At 36.8% G+C, this 19,259-nt stretch overlaps 1 protein-coding gene across 1 annotated transcript in view; it reads right to left on the reverse strand.

Annotated features, from left to right (window-relative positions):
• ptprn2 (protein tyrosine phosphatase receptor type N2) overlaps positions 1–19,259 on the reverse strand; it is a 189,365-nt gene that overhangs the window by 121,962 nt on the left and 48,144 nt on the right. The window contains exons 4-10 of the mRNA XM_058781550.1: positions 10,055–10,172; positions 9,445–9,565; positions 8,266–8,668; positions 7,487–7,723; positions 7,328–7,362; positions 6,825–7,243; positions 3,795–3,881 (exon numbers count right to left, since the gene is read on the reverse strand). Coding sequence (XP_058637533.1) covers positions 3,795–3,881; positions 6,825–7,243; positions 7,328–7,362; positions 7,487–7,723; positions 8,266–8,668; positions 9,445–9,565; positions 10,055–10,172 — 1,420 coding nt within the window. The remainder of the gene's footprint in view (positions 1–3,794; positions 3,882–6,824; positions 7,244–7,327; positions 7,363–7,486; positions 7,724–8,265; positions 8,669–9,444; positions 9,566–10,054; positions 10,173–19,259) is intronic.

The following is a 19,259-nucleotide window of genomic DNA, read 5'->3' on the forward strand; positions in this document are numbered from 1 at the left end:
TAGGGCTTCTAGAATCTCATGTTTCATTTTATTCTCATTATACAGTATTTTGAATTATTGTAAGCCATAGCTCAAAGTTAAACCATCAAGACGCGCTCTCAGTTTTAAAAATAATATCCAGAGCAGGAAAAACAGTATAGCCTACTAAAAAAGTAATCTATTTTAAGATTACTGGTTTTGAAAAAGGAAGCTGTGTTGTTAATGTGCTAATTTTAATGTATTTTCATTTATACTATACATATATTATTTACAGTCAGGTCTGAATAAGTACTCTTTTTTTTTTTTTTTGGCTATACCAGTGCCCTCATACATGCACTTGAGCTTTTTAATATCTACAAAAACATAATTCCCCTAGCAAATACACACATTATGACTCTTTTTATTTACTTTCCCTACACCCATTTCCACCCATCTTTTGCTTTCCTCTCTATACCTGAGTACACACCTCTGTTTGGCTTCTGGAAATTTCTGGATGAAAACAGTGGCTGTTAAAGCTAAATAAACATAATGGTCCAGACTCCCGTTTATAACAGCATCAGTGCTGATAAGTTATCAGTAAAATGCCACCAACATCCAGTACACAGAGGGAGGAAAGCCATAACATAACGATACTGCTTCTGCTCGGCTCCTTTTGCACCAGGGGGGAGAGTGTGGGATGGAGATGATAGGTAGACTGTGTGTGTGTGTGTGTGTGTGTGTGTGTGTGTGTGTGTGTGTGTGTGTGTAGAAAAATACATAAGCAAGTGAGAGAACGAAAGAGAGGCAGAATTAGTGTAAATGAATGCGAGTGTGTTAATGTTTCGATGTGTATAAGAGAACAAGACTGTCTGATTGCAAATCCACGATTGTGTGTATGTGTTTTTCTGTGCCCCCTACTGTCTGCACACGGTACAACCCTTACGTCATGTCTGGAGTTCAGAGAGGTGCTACGCTGACTCTTTATGTAACTGCAACACAGTGTGAAGCCCAAACATGGCAGCACCGCGTTTGAGAGTGTGTGCTAAATTTTTCCTGATCTTTTACTGCTTATATGATCATATGAGCAGAAGCTTGCTTCTGCACTGTTTAGTCTGCTTGTACACTTTTCTAGCCGTCTTATCTTTAGTCCAAAAATGCCATATTACATTATGACATAATGTTTTATATAAGAGTGCACATCACCCAGTACACCTTTCCCTTTCCATTATTTCTCAGAAAAGATGAAACACATTAGATGACAAAAGATACATTAGCAGGTAGCTGTGTAAATAGATATAAGGCACTATTCAAGAGAGGAAATTAATAATACGCAGAGACACAGCTCATCTGGACAGCACTCAACTACACACAAATATTATACTATTTATCTATTTCAGTCAGGCCTGTAAAGCATGTCTTTAGCAATATATTGTATTTATTATGTTCTTTCATTAATAAATTGATATATGCTTGATACCGTTTGGGTCTGCAAAATGTTTTTTAATGTTTTTAAGAGAAGTCTCTTATGCTCACCAATAAATAATATTGTGAAATATTACTACTTCTTACTGCTTTCTGTTTTAATAAAATGTGATGGCATAATTGAATTTCCAGCAACCATTACTCTTAAATGTCACGCGATTCTTCAGAAATCATTCTAATATGGTGCTCAAGAAACATTTGTTATTATTATCATAATTAAAAATAGTTGTTTTGCTTATTTCAGGATTCTTCGATGAATAGGAAAATCAAAAGAACAGCATGTGTTTGAAAACGGAACATTCTGTAACATTATAAATGTCTTAACTATTAACTATTGATCAATTTAATGCATCCTTGCTGAATAAACCTTTGAGAAAAAAAATGCTTTGAATGGTAGTGTAATTATGATCTATAAAGCGATTTTCTGCGTGTGTGTGTGTGTGTGCAGCACATATTTTGTTGACAACTTCATTCCAAGAAGCAAATTAAACCAAAAAAAAAAAAAAACTAATCTGAAACATCCTCATTTGCAAAAAAACAATATATAAATAAGTAAATTGTGTTTTTAGTTAGGGTGAAAATGTGTATGTGTAATGTATATTAAATAACAGAAGTCAAGTAAAGCTGGGTGTGTGAGAGAAGGAATGCAAGAAATTAGTAATTGCATTAATATTTGTATTTCCTTTATCCTTGTACATAAGCTTAATTTATTACATGTGTGAGTGAAATGTAACCACAACAAGTTTCTCAGTGAAATACAAGAGTGCCAGAAAGCATTTGTTGTAGGGATGCACGATATGAAAAATTTTAACCGATACCAATAACCGATAATTAAGTCCTTCTCATGGCCGATACCGATAACCGATAAGTTCACATTTTTATATTATAATTTTCATATAATCTGCAGTTTGTGCACCCAGGAGAATACAAAATTTAAGATGCACTGATGAAACTGATATTTTAGTAGCTCTGGCCTAACTATAATAGCAAACATCAGTCCTGACTATTTTTTTATGTAAGGCACCACAATACTTAGTACAATACATTTAACTACATAAGCTGTCACGTTGTAACGACTATGGCAAAACAGCTGTTCTCCGCTAGTAGACGGTTACAGCAGAACGCCACGAAGTAGCAGCTGAAGTCGCAAACGTGCAATATGACGTTGGAATGCCGTTGCCGTTCCAGCAGTGGAGGCACTGCGTAAAGTCCCTAATTATTATTTTCTTTTAATACAGCTTCGCCGCGATGACGACCTTTCAAGTGAGATATAAGATTTGTTGTGTTAAAACTTGACGCCTTTTTTCCTCCTCTCGGATTCCTTGCTCAACATGCGTTGCAAATAGCAATGGTATTATCCTCCTCTGCCACCGAGAAAAACTTCCAGACCGGCGAAGACATGTTCACAAATGATGACCTAATGAGCACGACACAAGCTGAGAGTCACTGCAGTTTAAGCTGCAGTCACTTGCACTCGGAAAGTGGATGACTCTCAGATAAATCAGACTGATTGATTGATTTACCAGCAAGAGTGCTTTATCGGATCTAGTTATCGGATTTCATTTATTTATCAGAGCAATAAAAATTACGTCATTTTCACCCATATCGGTCGATAATTTATCTGTCCGATAAATATAGTGCATCCCTAATTTGTTGCATTCCAAACAATTAAGCAGAAAGCTGTGCACTTGTTGAACATTGGTTATCATCAGAAAATGTGCTGTAATTGAACTGAAGTTTACCACTGCAGGCAGGTCAGAATAACACACACCTACACACACCGAAATGCATCCTCTCTCTCCCTCTCTCTGAACCATTTATATAAAGCTTGAACTTATATGCACAGAATTCAGAACACACTCATAATCACTGTGCTGTCACTTGAAAGTAAGTACTTAGCCCAAACTATACTGCAAAATGGAAAAACAAAACAAAACCACAGGTTGAGTGTTCCATTAGTGCCATTAGTGTGTTGACCAGCATGAGACTGTCTTCAACAGTATGTATGTATGTGTGTGTGTGTGTGTGTGTGTTTGTGTGTGTGTGTGAACTGGTATATATGGTTTATGAGGACACAAATCTGTATAATAACATGGCTACTACAACGTGAAGGTGGTTTATGAGGACACTGCCTATGTCCCCATAAACCAAAAGGCTTAAAAAACATACTAAATGGTGTTTTTTTGAAAATCTAAAAATACAGACAGTCTCTTGTAAGGGGTAGGTTTAGGTGTAGGGTTGGTGTAGGGCAATAGCATGTACAATTTGTACAGTATAAAAACCATTACGCCTATGGAGAGTCCCCGTAAACCATATATGCCAGACTGTGTGTGCGCGCACGTGTGTGCACTTACGAGAGTTGTAGAAAATCTGTTACATGAAGGCTGACTCTCTCAGCTAAGAGCTCCATGAGGTTCAGCCCCTGATCAGTGGATAACGAACTAGGTATGGACAAAAAGAAGAAGATAAACCAATTAGACTTGTACATTTTCACAAGAAAACTAAGGTGCTGTGGGTGGTTGCCAGGGTGTTGCTAAGGGTTTACAAAATGTTCTATGTAGTTTTTAGAATGCAGACATGCAGTAGTTAAACTCTCAGAAAAAGGATACAAAATCTGTCACTTATGCAGTACCCTTTCAGGTACACCTTTGGGTATTTGAATATTTGTATCTAAAGTGTACATATTAGTACTTAAATGATACATATTGGTACCCTTTCAAATTCCCAGGGACAGCTTCTGTACCTTTTTTTCCGACAGTGTAGGTGGCTGATTACTGGCGATAATTCAAAATGAATAAATTTAATTTGGCTCAGGTCTCTCCTTTACTTTAAGTCTATAAGATGTTTTTCTTCACCCATTTTATTTTCTGTTGGGTGAAAATCACAAATCCAATTGCTTAAAAGAGTACATACTAGTACATTTCTCCTGCTCGATTTAAGGAATGATTCATGTCTAGAGCATAGTTACACACCATAGTATTCATATTTAGGACTATAACAAAGGTTCTCAACCTTGAGATTGAAAAAATTAACACAATTGTTCTAGGATGAACATGACAAAATCTGCAAAATATAACAATTAATATTTAAAACATGCCTTTTAACACCAGCACTTATAAAATAGTTACATATGAGGTCTGTCAGCAATAGATGAGAACATTTACAGATCTGGGTGCTGCTAGATGAATGCCATATCAGATACAATATTGAAATAGTGAACACAGCTCACAGGAGGTATAAAGAGAGCAGAGAGTGCATAAAAACACATAGGGAATAGGACACAGGTGGCTTGTATGCTTTGATAAATCACCTGTATTTTCCAGCAATGAGGCAAACAATAAGGTGTAAATGGAATCCCTGTGAAGTGTGATGTCTTTATGATATGGCCACGCCAGCCAGAGTTAAAACACACGCACTCGCTCACACATCAGAACACGTGTAAACACACACGAAGCGACTTGCACACAAGCCTAAAGAATGATATGCATCAAAATGGAAGCATATTCACACACATGAGAAAGAAAGTGAGAATTAGAAGATGCTAGAGTGCAACTGTTTTCCTGATGCTTTTTCACGCCTACCACTGCCTTCCAATACACACTTGCACACTTTTAAATCTCCTTTTTGAGAATGTGTCTGTGTGTTTTCAGGTACTCCAAGTTAAATGGGACTGCAGTAAGCGAGCCTCTGTGAAATAAATCAAGTTATTGGAGATGCAGTGGCTGTGGATGCCATCATCTTTCGCTTTGAGAAATGTACACAACACACACAACCATTTACACACTAACACTAATGTACACAGAGAGGAATGAGGGAAACCAAATAAATCGCAATATGGAATGCAGTAACATAAACTGAGTATGAACACTGAATAACAAAAGAAATTGTGACTGAGAGAGTTTAAGACTCTGTTATGCATAGAAATCATTGTAACCTTGTAAAAACACAGATGACTCCTGATTAACATGGTTAGATCAATTTCTATAAAACATACACTGGTCTTGTGAAGAAAACATTGCCTGAAAACATGTGGAAACTTTGGTAATATAACATGTATTGGGCCATGCTCTGATAAAATACTGGAATATAATACCCTGCAAAATCATTTAAACTAAAAATTTCAATGCTACATTACTGATAAGTTTGCTACCCGGTCTCATGGCATAAACGTACCTGGGTGCACTTTTTAGCGAGACGCGAAATACGTACCAATAAGTACATATCACTGCAGTTTCCAGAAGAAATGAACACTAGAGGCAGTAAAACTCTGACGCCTTTTATTCCTTTTTACACAAATTTACAGAGTTTCGATTAATAAAGCGTAATTTTTGTACAATTACTTGAAAAATATCATGTTATGACTTCAAAACAATATTAATATGCTGGGAGATTTGAAAACTGATGCTGTTGAACGTTAGCATCAAACATATCCAGCTTCATATCAACGGGTTTTCACAGATGGTAGGTTTGTTCGGTAGCTCACAGAGTACGGAGATGTACTTGAGAACTGAGGAGTTCAGGTTCAAATCCCGTGTAACTACGGTTTGACAAAACAGTTCAAATCTGCATATAAGGAAGTTCAAATAGCACGGTTGCATCAACAAATGCGTTTTTATATCAGTTTTGCATTTGTCAACACTATCGGATAGGTTTAGGGTTGGGTTTAGTGTAGGGCATATTTCCAACACGATAGATCATTAATTTTTAGCGACGGTCCCAGGATTTTTGAATTATGAACCGCCGCAATACATACCTGAAGCAATGTAATAAAAACACAGCAATACGTACCTATATCAACATAACAAAAATGTGCCAGGGTTTACGTATTGAACCCGTGTTTTAGCGCCACTCAGTGAACATTTCTCTATGAAACTGCGACGAAACGTGCAGTAAGGTATGTAAAAACGGTCTCGCTAAAAAGTGCACCCAGGTACATTTATGCCATGAGACCAGGTTGTAAGTTATTTTGTGACTGAAGCAAAAAAAAAAACACATTATAGTCAATTTTGATTGATTTGTTTGTATGTATATATATAACAACATACATGAATACACACTACTTTTCAAATGTTTTGACTCAACAAGATTTTTCAAGAAATTAATGCTTTTATTCAGCAAAGCTGCATTAAATTGAAAAAATGCATTCATGATTTTACAAGATTTCTATTTCAAATATTTTATTATTATTATTGAATAATAATAATATTAAATATTATATTTCACAATACTACTGTTTTCACTGTATTTTTTGATCAAATAAATGAAGCCTTGGTGAGCATAAGAGATTTCTTTCAAAAGCATACTGTAGATCCATGTGTCCATGCAAACATCTTGTTTCTCATCATGACAGTCTATGTAAGTGTTTCTGTAGAATTTATACTTACTCTTCGGTAATAATGTAGCCAAAATCTCCATCGTGTGGACTTGAATATGCTGCAACATTCACTTCCACTCTCACACCCTTCTTTTCCACCTCCTCTTTCTCCATGGAATTTTTTTGTGGCTCTTTTCCTGATTGAACCTCTGGTTTAACTTCCGGAGAACCGTGCATCCACTGTTCTACCTCAGCATCCTCCATTGGCTCTATATCCAAAGTGTCAGGTTCCATTTTCTTCCTCATCAGGTCTAGTTCTGTTTGTGTTGTCCGGCTCTGGACATTCTCCAAACTAGCTCTCAATGGGCTTCCAGCATTTGGCTGGTCAACGTACCCCAGAAAAGGCTCTTCTGCTTGGGGAAGACGCACAGATCCAGGGCCAGAGTTATGATCCAGGAACTCTAGCAGCTGGCTGATGAAACCTTTGTCCTGGAAACAGAAAATTAAACTGGCAATTCTATTGACTATCACAAAAATATGAGTCACATGGCCCTGTTTATTTCCACATATTACCTTATCATCAGATTTAAGGGTAGAATCTTCTGCTTCTGTAAAAAGAATTTAAAATTATGGTAAAGATCATGGCTCTTGATTTTAGGACTGTAACTAAGGTTTTAAAACATGTGTAACGAGGAACTTATCAAAAATTTGTCTTTGTTAAGGGGTGACTACCTTTATGTGTGCTGTCATCATCTGCTTTCTCCATCTGATGTAACTCTTGACTGGGTTCCCTCTTTGCCTCCTCTTCATCCTGTGTGGCTTCTCTACCTTTGACCCCTTCCACTCCATCCACCACCTGCAGGGCCTGGGCGATGACCTTGGAGAGCTTGTCCAGGTCCTTTGGGGTCAAAGTATCTACACTGACGCTCTGACGTCCGAGCTGGTTAACTACTCCATCAATGAACTTCTCTGAGAGAAAACAGAGGCAAAGATATAAAAACTATCTCGTATTTTGCAAGTGTACAAGAACCCCCTGCTCTAATTTGTATGACCCCTATTTGATTAAAAAAAAATGTATAAACCCATCACAAAACTGTGTTTGCGTGCAATTCAATAAATGCCCCTAACAGGGTAATTGCTCAGCACATTATGCTTAATTCATCTGACATAAGTATTTGGAGCCAGACTGTGTTTCTCATCTCTACCTCAGTCTCTTTCTGATTAAGGTAAATTTATAATTTAATAATTATGCTTTTTTAAATTTTGGGGCATGAATTATCATAATGATATCAATGTTTCTTCAGTCACTTCAGACTGATCCTGAACATGGATAATCATAATGCAAAAACTCATCACAGCCAATATAATATGACCCTGTTTAACATAAAGGAGTTTGATTAAACATAATATGAGAATTGAATTCTTTATTTGTTTCTCCTGGCTTCTTTTTTAATGCACATATAAATATTTATATAACAAATATACATATAGAAGAAGAAGGATTAGCTCACCATCTACTGAACTGAGGGCTTCCTTGTAAGCAGGGCTGCTTGTTGAAGATTTGAAAAACAATTTTTCGATTTGGGGCTTTGGAGGTTGCTTGGAAGCTCCTGGCAGTTTTTCTATTTTGGTAGCTGGAGTGCGCTGAAGGCTGAAGTAACGCAGCTTTCCCTGTGTTTGACCTTTACCAGGATCTTGTGCTCTCACGGGCCCAGCTTGATACTGCTGAAGCTCAGCGAGAGGGACTCCAGTACGATCCTGCTCATAACCAGTGAAGTATGATCGACCTGGGGGAGGCTGTTCCACAACGGCCTGGAGATCAGGCTGGCCTTTGGGGAAGGAGATGTGGGGTGAAGGAGGCTTCTCTTTGAGCTGGATTATACCCTTATGATCACGGGGGCCATCTCCCCTGTACTATGGGAGAAGAATAAATAAATATGTAAATAAATGCATAAATAATATACATAATATACATATGGTTTTGCAGAAAAACTTCAAAAACAGAACGAAGATAATAACGTTTAAAGAGTTTTAGCTTCATTTTAACATTGTGTCAGCCTCCTTATTTTTGCTCTGCGTATTGTTCTGCTCTATTTGAGAGATTATATAAAACAATTATATTCTTCCCACCTTTGCAGAATAGAAGGCCAAGCTGACTTTAGAACAGCAGGGTGGGCTTCGCTGAACAAACCAGCACATACACCACTGACTCCAAAAGCACCGCAGGGTACTAATGTTCAATAGTGCAGTGAACTTTTCAACTCTCATGACTGTTAACTTCATGAACAGTTGTTTGGTGATGGTGTTTTTTAGTACCAAGCAGGTTGCACCTTGAATTACATGTCCCTAGTAGCTATGTGCTTATCTGACAGTTGTCTAAAGAAGTGCAGAACAAGTAGCAATACATGGCTAATTTTGAAAAATCTAACATTCCACAGCATGTACAGAGCACTTGTTAGAAGTGATCAAAATAATGCATTTAGTAACTACTATATTTTGTACACCCTGAAAGCATATCCATGTATGTGTGATAGTTCTGCCCAGTTGTTTACAGTCTCAAGCTGAAAATATGCCCTTCCAAAAACTACTGATTTCACTTTTAAGGAGAACTGCCATATAGTCACTATGCATCCAAATACTTCAAGTGATATGTGAGTAAACAGAAATATATATAGTTGTTGGAGATTCACCTTCCAAAGCGCTTGCTGCCCTTGAGGACTCTGTTTGAAGGAGGCAACATCAGAAGGCAGGAAACCTTGAAGGTACCTCTGCAGTGTCCTGCTCACTTCTTCGTTCTGAGCCTTCAGCTTCCTGTCCCCATTGGGAATGTTTATAATACAATTCCATGTTTAAAAACAGATAAACAGATTATAGTAGATAAAGTGTCTAGAATACAAACCTGTCCAGATCAGATTATCACTTTACTCTATGGTTCAATTTGTGAACATTAGATACTTTTACAGCATTTATAAAGCTTGATTAATGTTTATTTCTACACATACTAATACACTTTAACATTTCAAGTTATATAAATCAACATTAGTTAATGAATTATGAACAAACAATAATTAACTATGAACAATAGTAAATTTATAAATGATCATTAACCTAGATAATTAAACACTGCAGAAATGATTTCAAGACACTAAATGTTAACGAATAAAACTTGTGTTACTAAAGTGTCTTATCAACAACTGTTACATAAAGATACTAAAACTGAATAAAAGAACTACAACAAAAGTTTCCATAAACACATTATTGTCACGGATGCTAAACATAACAGAGGATTTAGGAGCTCACCTGGAATTGCCATTGAAACGAGAAAAGGTGTTTGTAAATCCTTCAAGAGGAACCTTGGGTAGTTGTGAGAGCTCTTCTGAGATTACCTCCTGAGTTGTGTCATCCTGCCAAGTATATCCTATAATAAAGCAGACAGAGAGAACCATAAAGTAACATATACATAAACTAACCGGATTATATTCAAAGAAACCCTGCTTACACCTTGAATTGCTGACATTTAAAAAGACATTACAAAGACCAGACAACAGAAACTATTTTAAGTCACCATCATGGCTGAAGCACACTGCTGCTCTCTTTGCCCACAAGCAGAACTTTAAATAACTTGGTGCTGATATTCAAAGTATTCACGTTAATTAGTTCATATCTTTTCATGCAGACTAAAGACTTGCACAGTTATCTGAAGAATTGCATATGCAATCATTCACACATTGAAACAAGACTGGGGCAGGTCAGAATCACAACACTTTCTGAATTCCATGGAGGAGAAACATAAATAGAAAAACACCAAACTGATGCATCAAATCCCATCTTGTGCATTCTGAAAACGTGTTCACCCAGCTTTCATGCAAATGTCACCCAATCAGAAATACTTGAGATTGTTCACCACACTAAGGGACACAGGTATGCGGTGATTGAACGGATGGATGGGAGGAATGTCATTAACCAGCCACAGATGCAGAGGAACGAATAAAGATCTGAAGAGCATCTCCTTAAGCCCCTATAGATGTGACCTCATTAGCCTTCCACCAGCCTCCGACATTCAGTCCTGTTAATCTGTTTGCTTGGAAACATGATGGGTGGGGGCAGACAATGTAAATCTCTTATTTACATATATCGCTAAAAAAGGCAGAAGACAGATCGTGGGCTTACAGTGGGGCCTCGGCTCAGCTGGCTTACAATTAAATATCATCTGCCACCATCTGTGGATTCTATACATCACCAAATAGCATGCTGGGTGAAGGAGAGAAATGTCACATTAGAGATACTGTGACTTTTTAAGGGGTCTGGAGATGCATGTTAATAATATAAAACACAAAACATATAATCAATTTTTTAAATATAGATTTCTTGTCAAATAATTAAGTGTTTGCTATAAGGTTTTTCATTTAATGATGAGACAAAAATGAGTATCATGACATAACTTAATTTTGATCAAAATAAACAGTTGAAAATATGACAAGAGAAGGTGCTAGTCAGAATGTGCAAGTCACGTTGTGAATACACTCAAAACATAATTCACTTAATAACTAAAGCATAAAGAGCAGGGGCGGATCTACCGGGGTGGCACCCCACCTGCCACCCCAGAATTATCACAGAATAAAACATAAATGTAAGCAGTGTTTCATGTGCTACTTTTCAGCCGCGGCGATGTCAGCTCATGATGGTGCACGATGGTTGCACGCGCACGCAGCGCGCCCAGTGTAGTCAGCTTCGTTAACAAATAACTCTTATGAACCGGTACTTTTTGAGTCAAAAACACAAAGCGCAGCCCATTCACTAACAAATTGTTTTTACATTTGTATATGTATGCCGAGATACAACTATTTGAAAATCTGGAATCTGTGGGTACAAAAAAATATTGAGTACGAAATATTGAGAAAATTGCTTTTAAAGTTGATCAAATGAAGTTCTTAGCAATGCATATTATTAATCAAAAATTAAGTTTTGATATATTTACGGTAGGAAATTTACAAAATATCTTCATGGAACATAATCTTTACTTAATATCCTAATGATTTTTGGCATAAAAGAAAAATTGATAATTTTAACCCATACAATGTATTTTTGGCTATTGCTACAAATATACCCCAGCGACTTAAGACTGGTTTTGTGGTCCAGGGTCACATATGTACAGTAAACTGTAGCACATGTTGTACACTTTCAAACACGTGACTGTCAAATTTTATTTGTAACCATTTTTTTATGTGTACTGCATGTTTGCAGAACTGAGAAATGACTGCCTAGAGATATAGTCTTGTGTCAGGAGACCAGGAAACTGCTATAGTACTGTATACTGTAATGAAATTTGACCAAATGTGCAGAGGATGCTGAATTTTATTTTATTTTGTACTGTACTGTATTGTGGTGCATACCAAGTTCATATACGATTCTTTGGTATTTGAACTTTTCTAGTGTTTTTCATCTACTGCAAGATTACTTTACAGTAGTAAAATGAAAATTATCTGTTCCCAAAAGTTCATTGCTGAATTATTATTATTATTTGTAATTTAATTTATGTTGTATACTGTAATAGACATTGAGCTGCAAAAATAATTCTTGAATCCTAATAAGAGTTTTAAAGTGTTTTTTTAAAGTGTTATTGATCTCATGAGTGTTCACTGGGCAGGAAAGTCATCTGTGTATTTGAATTGTGTGCAAACATTTAAGAATACTTGTAATAAATAGATTGAAAAGTTTGAAAGACAAATTTATGCTGGCTTGTCTTAAAGTCTTGCTTAAGAAACATGAATAGTTTGGTCAGTTAGATGTTCCAGATGTTTGCTAAAGTGTTGCTAGTTGGTTGCTAGGGTATTCTGGATGGTTGCTAGGCTTTTGCTATGCAGTTGCTGGGGTGTTGCTGGACTATTGATAGTGTCCTGGGTGATTACAGACAATCCCACCTCTGGTAATAACAGAATGTCTTCTTTAATGATACAAGCTCAGAAACATTTATAACCTCTTGAAGTTTTTTATATTGTGTATTGACTTGGTGCCATGATGGATATTGAAATGTTGTTATTTATTTTTCATTTTAAACAGTATAGATGATTACTTAATGGTAATGCAATATTTGTGAACACAACTGTGCATGTCAGACAATAAATCCCCAAAAACTATGCATGGGGGCTTGCTTTGGTGTTGCCACCCCTCATAGACCCCATGCCACCCCTTTGCCACCCTAAAAATTATTTTCTAGATCCGCCCCTGATAAAGAGACTACTTGCTACATACTGTATTAATTTTAACCTGTACACTCTCAGAGAAAAAAAAAAAAGGTACAATGGCTGTCACTGGGGCAGTATCTTTTCAAAAAGTACATTTTTGCACTTTTTAGGTATTTAACTTTAGGTAGCGATGCGTACCTTTAAGGTACCAATATGAACCCTTTGGGTACAAAGATGTACCTTTTGAATAGGTACCATCCCATTTACAGCTTTCGTACCTTTTTTTCTGAGAGTGTATCAATATTTAACATGTTTGAGTATTTGGTTTAATTTTGCACAATTTCAACTAAAATGTTATTTTTATTCACTAAAATTAGTTGCCATTTAAAAACTGACTAAAATGAATGAACATGACTAAACTTAATGGATATTTTCATCCAAAACCAAAAATAACTAAAAGAAAAAGCTGCATAAAAATTCATTTAAGAGAACAGCATAAGAGAAATTGCAAGCACAAGTACAGCTGAGCATTTATGTGTTACGCCAGCATTTACCCTCCATGGAAACACACACACTTACAATGTTGTTATACCTTCCTGTCACCCTCGAGCTCTGCACCCTTTTGCCTCAGCAAAGGTCCACCTCATTAGGTCTTGGATGGAGCCTGATATAATGTGCTATTACTAATTAGCAGACCGGTCATTGAAGTCGCTGCTATCAAAACGTGTGTGGGGGTGATGGTGGTGGTGGGGGGTGTCTTCCAGACATCTATTGCTTTTTTTTTTTAAGTGAATGCCATGATCTTCAAATATTTAAATCCCTTTTTCAGCAACAGACTTGCCTTCCATTCTTTGTTTTGACTGGCTTTTGGTTGTGTGGGTCAATACGCAAATGGGTGCACAAGTTAATGTGGAACCATCTTCCAATTAGTGAAGCTGACAAACATTGATTTAATTCTGTTCATCATGAATTGCCTAATTTATTGTGATAGTATAATAGCATAAATTAGACAGGGGGGCAGGTGGGCTTTTCCTGGATTATATGGGATTTCCATAGTATCTTCATGAACTAATTAATTTAACTCAGGTGGCACATTCCACAAATACGGTACACCCTGGTATCCCATTATTTTAACCATTAGAGGCACAATTTTTTTTTTTTTTTCAGTTGTTGTTGTGAGAGCAAGCTGACATGTTTACAATACTGTTATCTAGCATAAAATTAAAGCAGCATTGAAAGCAGCTCATTTTAAATGCATTAAAAGGTGGTACTGCCAATATATTATACTGTAGCAATATATATGATTTATACAAGATTTTGCCCCTTTCTAAAAAAAAGGGTAACCTTCCATGAAAACCATTAACAATTACAGAATGATCATTAATTTACGGATTATCATTTGCAAACGTTGGATATCCGGTTTCCATTCAGCCCTTAATTTTTAGTGCCATATTATACTGACAATCAAGGATCTGAGATCTAATATTCCTTATCTAAATATGATGAAAGGTCATCAAAACCTCCTTTGCCTCCTACGCACAACACACAAGCCCGATCTACTGCAAAAGCCATCACCATTGGCCAGAAAATGGCAAAAACAGAAAACACTGCAGCAATGTGTGTTAGTCAAGCATCTGTTTAGAACAGCATTTTGGAATTCCTCAAGAGAGGGCTTCTGGACAGATTAATACTGTCTGGCTGTCTTGAGTGAAGCCCATGCAAAATGATGTGAACTTTGCTGCAGAGCAACAGATGCAGAAAGATGGAGAAATAATATGATAATCATAAGCCCTCTATGGAAAAGAGAACCACAGAGAGCTCTGTAGAAACTGTTGACATTTACTGTTCTGAAAAGCACTTTTGAAGAATAAAAAAATAAAATAAAAAACATAAAATTGCCCGAAACTAAATGCAAGTAACAAAATGTGAATCATATTGGCAGGTTTGCTAACTCAAATGTTTTGTAAATATGCAAACAGACAATTAAAAAATAAACATGTTCAAGGACACATGCGCTTCTACTCTGTTAAAGCACTGATTGCAATAATTGCCAACAATATATTTTGTCCCTGTTTTGTAATGCAGGTTTGACCAGCCCTTCTGACAGTTCACTTTAAGTGTGCAAAGAAGAAATCTAAGTAAAATGTAGGACTCATTATTTAGCATGTTGGAGGGCTTACACACAGGCTAACAGGTACCAATCAAATGTGTTTTTCACAGTCTGATCTGTCAGATATAGTGCTTCTCTCACACTATCAAATAAACAACACATATAAATACATTTGTAGCACACCCAAGATTATTTGGCAGAGTATAGCATTTTCCCAGCATGCATTGTGGCTGCTGAAATCTAATTTGTTGCCTTTTTATTGCTGTTGAATTGTACTGTATTGTTATGCATTTGTGTGCTCCTGTTTATTTGTGTTTTCATGTTATTTGTTATGCCACTTGCAAGTTTTATACCAATGTTCTCATCCTTCTGCTAGTTTCCATAGTTGCGCAGAATGTGCCAGTTCATTATTTGTCTTGTCATGTCTTTCACTTTTAGTTCAAGCTTAAATACATTTGTATGTGAAATAAATGATGTTAAAATCTGAGCTCCACATAACAGTGTTTATTATCAACCTACAGCTCACCACAGCATCTAATAAGCTGAAAACAAACTGACCATCTAGTTACTATGGTACTATTATATTCTGCACATTACTGTGGAAAGATATTTCAAGAATCTGTTGTAAAGCAAATGAATTCCCAGGAGTTTCCGAACATCTCACCTGCACGCAAACATCTACACAGGTGTCATGGATGGTTTTAAGAGGTATTCATCAAAAATGTAGTGCATTATTGTGGCCAGTGTCCCCTGCTCTCCTTCTTTCTGTCTTTCTCACTCTTGCTCCCCCGTGTCTCGTCTCTCGTGGGCCATGAGAGTAAGCAGCTGTAATGCACATGTCAAGGTGAATCACTTTGCTTCGCTGAGCTTCTATCTGAACATGGAGTTTCTACCTGGATGATGGTAAGGCCAGAGGTCATTGGTAAGCCTGGAGGGCCATGTTACACATCTATAAACGTCTCTTCATACGCCTTGTGTTGTGTTACCTGTACCCCACACCAGAACCTATATAATCAGGTACACTATATACACTATATACATCTAATGAACAAATTTGTATATTTGCAACTATTTTGGAAAATAAACAGCTACTAATTGTTGAATGCACCTGAGGGAAAAAAAGATATTTGGATATTATCTGTAATTTAGAATATGTACAATATTATCTAGTGTGGAACAGAACACAGGAATGTAGAGACACATTTTTCAAAGATCAATTACATTGGCACTGCATCTTAAAAATGTGACGCTCATGGCATAAGATGTGACTAAGACTAAATAGCCAAAGATGTCTGTCTTAATTTTTGCAATAAAAAAATGGTGAGGATGGAGAACAATAAGATATCCTTTGAAATAAATAAATAAATACATACATACATACAGCCCAAAATCTACCTCAGACACACTACAAAATGGATTGTTATAGGATCGTTATAGGCCGGTAAGACACCGCAAATCAAGCAATATAGTGACTTCAAAAGCATAATTTTGGGCTTCCTTAATAATATAATACTTTTAAATTACACTATTGTTCAAAAGTTTGGAGTTGACATGATTTTCTCTTATGCTCATCAAGGTTGCATTTAATATTTCATCAAAAATACAGTAAAAAAATGTTTAGATGTGTTAATAAATAAAAAACTGTAATATTGTGAAATATTATTACAATTTAAATTACTTGTTTTTCTGTATATTTAAATTCCTGTAAAGGCAAATCTGATTTTTTTTAGCAGCCATTACTCCAGTTTTCAGTGTCACAATAAACATAATTGCAGTGCTGTCAAACGATTAATCGCGATTAATCGCATCCAAAATAAAAGATTTTGTTTACATAATATATGTGTGTGTCCTGTATCGCGATTAATCGTTTGACAGCACTAAATTTGTTGTGCTGCTTATTTTTGTGGAAACAGTGATACATTCAGGATTCTTTGATAAATAGGAAGTTCAAAGGAACAACATTTAATTGAAAATAGAAATTGTTAGTACCATTATAAATGTATTTACTATCATTTTTGATCAAGTTAATGTGCTCCTGCGAAATAAAAGTATTAATTTATTTAAAAAATAGAAATAAATAAATAACTCCTTACTTACCCCGAAACCTAAGTACAGTAGTGAACAATGATCTATGTGCTTTTATTGGCAAATAAGCCAATAATTGTGATCATTAAATCAAATTTTACTGAAAGCTGACTGACAGTAAAACATCACTGGCTTTGAGCCTGGCGAACAGCATGAGAAACATTATTTATGCAACTTAGACATCCAGCTGAGTATTGTTTTTGAAGAACAAATAACTTTCAATTATTTCAGAGAATCAGTTCTGAAGTATTTCAGCTGGCCATTATGTGTGACCTCACTTTAGAGACAAGCCATTAAATCCGTCTTAATTCCCCCTCTTTCTCACTGTCCTTTCCAGCTGCTCCTTGCCAAACTGTCTGTCTATCACCTCCTATCTGTCCCTCTCTATTCATTAATAGCCTTCTACTCCAGGAGACATCTGTAACTTCCCATTATCTCTAGACACACTGACCACAGTTGAAGATCAAAGGGATGGCACGATGCATTATGAGTGGGCTGTAATGTTCAAATCCAGGAGCAGGGAAATCTGAAGAACATCTAAAGACAATGGCAAGAAATATGGGGCAGCTCGAAGCAAGGGAGGGCTGTCAGTTTGCATGATAGACCCATATGACAAAGAGAGAGCATTCTGGCCGTCCGCTCAATGGCATCGATCTAATGACATTGTGCAGGTTGTGCGACGGCGGCTTCACAAATTGCGTGATTTCTACAGCTACTCTAAACGCGTGATAAAGAGAACTGTGAGTCGATGGCATTGATGTTCTCTACATCTATCTGCCTATCTCGCTCTCTGCTGTGAAGAGGAATGTGGAAGGATGTTGGTCTGCTGAAGGGTTCTGTAAGAATTAAAAAGAGTGTGTGAATGTGATGGTTGCAAGGCAGATGTGATCAGATCTCAAACACGCACAAACAAAGGGTGCGTCTATAAAAATGTCACATAAGAAACACACGCAAACCCAGGGCAAATGGACAAGAAAACAAGATAAGATAACTGCAAACATTTAATGGTTCACACATTTGTCATCTGTCTGCTGAATTGGGCACAAATTCATGGACGGAAGCACACAAACAAAACACATGCACACAACACACAGCCATTCGAATACACACAAACGCACACAAGGGAACATCTAAAGACGTCTGAGATCTCCCTCGCAAAAGCGCTCTGAAATTAAAATAAAAACACTGCAACACAGCATGTCAATCAAAACCCGAGATTTCAGACACCATCTGCATCCAAAAAAAAAAAAAAAGAGAGAGAGGGGAAGCTGAACACAGCCTCTCATCCTCCTGATCCCTCTCTCTTTATTTGGCTTGGGTAATTGGAGTAAGTCGGCCATCTCTCTGGCTCTCTAATATTCATTACCATGTTGGTAATTTACCCAAAGACGGTTGCGTGCCTTCCACGCTTTTCAACTCTCATTTATGGCTGTTTGAAAAGATCAAGCTGGGAGCAAGCCTCTGCAGCCTATTAAAGGCTCAGATCCTTCACCGAGACAGACAGGATGGAGCATGCTGCCCCCAAATGGCTATGCTGGAGACTGACAACAATAAGCCCTATGTTCTGACTGATGTCAGAAAACTTGCTTTGAATATACACTGCAGTGCAAAAGCAGAGCTAACCTGGGGTGCGTTTCCCAAAAGCATCGTTAGCTAACTAGGGTCGTTAGTTCCATTGAACTCTATTGGTAACGACGGAACTTGTGACCATAGTTGTTTTTGGGAAACGCACCCCTGAGCAGTTGTTCTTCTTTACATCCCACTAAATAACATTATGACAAAGAGAGGTTAAATAAGACCCCTAGAACTGACTTATAACAGCTACAGTTATGAAGGAAGGTCTTAAAAAGAGAGTTCACCCAAAAATAAAAGGTCTGTCATTTACCAACCCTCATGTTATTCCAAACATGGCTGATTTACTATAAGAGAAGATATTACGAGAAATGTTTCAATGTCATATGTCATTTTAGATCACAGTGTCCTTCAAAATATCTACTTTTCTGTTCTGCAGAAAAAAGTAATTCAAACAGGTTTGTAATAACATGAGGGTCAGTGAACAATGACAGAATCAACCATCCTTCTTAGATGTTCCTCAGTAACCATAACAGTAATAATACAGTTCTAG

The sequence above is a fragment of the Onychostoma macrolepis genome, chromosome 07, assembly GCF_012432095.1.
Source record: "Onychostoma macrolepis isolate SWU-2019 chromosome 07, ASM1243209v1, whole genome shotgun sequence".
Lineage (NCBI taxonomy): Eukaryota > Metazoa > Chordata > Actinopteri > Cypriniformes > Cyprinidae > Onychostoma > Onychostoma macrolepis.